The following is a 3,317-nucleotide window of genomic DNA, read 5'->3' as shown; positions in this document are numbered from 1 at the left end:
AGCACTCTGGGAGGCCGAGGCAGGCGGATTGTTTGAGCTCAGGAGTTCGAGACCAGCCTGAGTAAGAGCGAGACCCCGCCTCTACTAAAATTAGAAAGAAATTAATCGGCCAACTAAAAATATATAGAAAGAATTAGCTGGGCATGGTGGCACATGCCTGTAGTCACAGCTACTCGGGAGGCTGAGGCAGAAGGATCGCTTGAGCCCAGGAGTTTGAGGTTGCTGTGAGCTAGGCTGACACCACGGCACTCTCTAGTCAGGGCAAAAGAGTGAGACTCTGTATCAAAAAAAAAAAAACTCATCTATGGTTTCTTAAGCAAAACTGAATTTACCTAATAAATCTAAACTTTAATAATCCTGTTTTATAACATGCTCCATTACCTGCATTATGTCTTGCAATATATCCAAGTGCCCAGACTGCAGCCTCCTTGACTCCAGGGTCAAAATCTTCCAAGCATATCACCAGCGTATCCAGTGCTCCACAATCAACTATTGCCTGAGCTAGCTGAGGAGAATGTTTACCAACTGCCCGTAACACAAAGGCAGCTGCTTTCTTGTAAAACCGCTATAAGAGTAAAATAGAAAAAACCCAAAATGAATTGAGCACTTACATGACCAAAATCTAAAATAGACCAAGACCAACATAAAAATGACATTAATATAAATAAAGCTCAACAGCTTTTGAATATAAAAGATGAAAAACATCCTGCAAATCATTTTGATTATTTGTTCTATAACTAAACTGAAATCCAGGTAAGTTTTAAATTACATTGCAAATGTTTTACTCTGAAGCATGTATTTGGAAACTGTATAAAATAAAATATAAACATACTTTCCACAATTCATAAAATAATGAGATTTTATGTATCTACATTACACTGAAAGGTACTGTTTGACCCATGGGAACTCACAGATTCCTAGCATGTGCAACTGAACTCTCCGTTAACTGACTAATTCATTTCCTTTGCTTGCCCTCCGTCTCTAGGCATGGTAGGCCTTTCATGACCTCAACTAAATCTTTCTGATGTTCCAAGTTATCCTGAAATAACAACCATGTTCCAAGATGCACTTAAACAATCATCAAATAAACATGAAGGTAAAACATTTGTGATACATTCTTAAACTTTTCCTGGCAAATAAATAAGCCAAACAATGGGATATAAGTTATTTTTCTCCTCTAGAAATGCTTTCTTTTTTAAAGATAAAAGCAAATTACTTATCATTTGTGAATTTTAAATACTGCTTCATATTTATATTTCCTATACATAAACTTTATCTGATTAAGGAATGAGAAAATGAAACAAACACAAGACTAACATGTTTCTCTTCATATTGCTAAAAAATTAAATGTATAGAAAATATTTGTTTATAACACTCACTGTTTTATGGTTAGCATAATGACAGTGATGGGCTATAAACTCTTCCTGTTATTAATAAAACCCAATTAATCTCCTATTTTATATTCTGAGTTTCTATTTCTTTATAGTGACTACTAAAAAGTATCTAGGTGTCTATAGTACCTGTTCAAAAGCATTCTATTAGGTTACAATATTGATACAAAAAAAATTATAGGAGGGAGAGAAAACATATCAAGTATATTTTTAACATAGTGTATCTAAAAAATTGATATATGTTGCTAACTAACCTAAGAAACTATGGTATGTTAATACTGATGTTTTGATCTGATATATTTTTCTTAATTTCTTAAATTATGTAAGTCACAAAATTTCTACTAACTTATATGAATAAAAATTAGGGTAGATTTTTAAAGTATTAGTAGCTTTCCATACATTATTTTCTTATAATTGTGGAAAAATAATAGTGATATAATTCTTTTCATTACTGTAAGTTCATTTTACTTTTTATACTACAGAATTGTCAAATTTACAGACAATTTACAGGTATCAATAGTCACTACTAACTATAGTACCTATAATTCACACTTTCTGATCTCATTCTCTTTCTCCTAATTTTCACTTCCCCAAATTCCTAATACTCTTCTCTCCTACTCCTTACCAAAAGAAATGCCTTAAAAAAAAAAAAAACAAAAGCAAAACCGCAGGACTTTGTACCTCATAAAGAGGAGATTAAATCTCCTCTGAGAAAGGACTTAAGGTGGGTAGGTGGCGGGGCCAGAAGCTTGAGCATAATGCTTCACGTTTTTCACTGCCTCCTCCCTAGTGCCATCTTCTCTCCTTAAAGTTAATGGATATTCACTCACACTTTTAAAACTTCTACTGAGAACCTTCTCTGTGGGATACCAAAATACAGACCCCGCTCTCAAAGGAAAGAGCGGAGAGTCCAAGAGGAAGAAAGTCTAACAGTATTTGAGGAAAGAAGGAACATCCACAAGAAAAATAAAATTTCTGTGAGTCCTTGTAGAGCTATACCAGGCATTAGTAAAGGACGCTCCAATGTATAAAGATAAGATGAATTTCTTCACAATTAGGATTTATTTTTATTCTAGTAAATAGCATAAAAGTTACCATTTTAAACATTTTAAAGTGTATAATCCTGTAGAATTTGGTGCATTCACAATGTTGTACAATCATCACCACTGTCTAATTCCAGAATATTTTCATCACCCTAGCGAGAAACCCCTTACAAGTTAAGCAGTCACTCCCCATTCCCTTCTCCCCCCAGCCCTTGGCAATCACTAATCTGCTTCTGTCTCTATGGATCCGCATATTCTAAATATTTCATATAAATGGAATCACACAATATGTCGCCTTTTGTGTCTGGCTTCTTTCACTTAGCATCAGGTTTTTAAGGTTCATCCATGCTGTAGCATTTATCAGTACTTCATTCCTTTTTAGGACTGAATAGTAGTCCATTGTACATACGACATTTCGTTTACACATTCGTCTGTGGATGGACTTGCGTTGCTTCCACATTTTGGCTATTGTGAATAATGCTGCTATGAACATTTGTGTACAGGTTTTGTTTGAGCATGTTTTCAGTTCTTTCATATATATAACTAGGAGTAGAAGTGCTGAGTCATATGGTAACACTTGTTTCACTTACTGTGGACCTGCCAAACTGTATTTCACGGCAGCTGCACCATTTTACATTTCTACCAGCAATGCATGAGGGTTCCAATTTCTCCATATCATCAGCAACATTTGTTGTTTTCCTATTTTTATTATAGCTATCCTGATAGATGTGAAGTGATACCTCACTGTGGTTTTGATTTGCATTTTCTAATGACTACCACTGTTGTGCATCTTTTCATACACTTGTTGGCTATTTGTAGATATTCTTTAAAGAAATATCTATTCCAGTCCTTTGCCCATTTTTCGAGGGCAGACGGGATCCGG

General features: G+C 34.9%; 1 protein-coding gene across 1 annotated transcript in view; it reads right to left on the bottom strand.

Moving 5' to 3' along the window:
* SPAG6 (sperm associated antigen 6) overlaps nt 1-3,317 on the bottom strand; it is a 109,756-nt gene that overhangs the window by 70,377 nt on the left and 36,062 nt on the right. Inside the window, exon 4 of the mRNA XM_012644168.1 lies at nt 382-565. Coding sequence (XP_012499622.1) covers nt 382-565 — 184 coding nt within the window. The remainder of the gene's footprint in view (nt 1-381; nt 566-3,317) is intronic.

Source organism: Propithecus coquereli, unplaced genomic scaffold (genome assembly GCF_000956105.1).
Source record: "Propithecus coquereli isolate 6110/MARCELLA unplaced genomic scaffold, Pcoq_1.0 Scaffold103, whole genome shotgun sequence".
In the NCBI taxonomy this organism is placed as follows: domain Eukaryota; kingdom Metazoa; phylum Chordata; class Mammalia; order Primates; family Indriidae; genus Propithecus; species Propithecus coquereli.
This window is presented reverse-complemented; position numbering and strand designations above follow the sequence as displayed.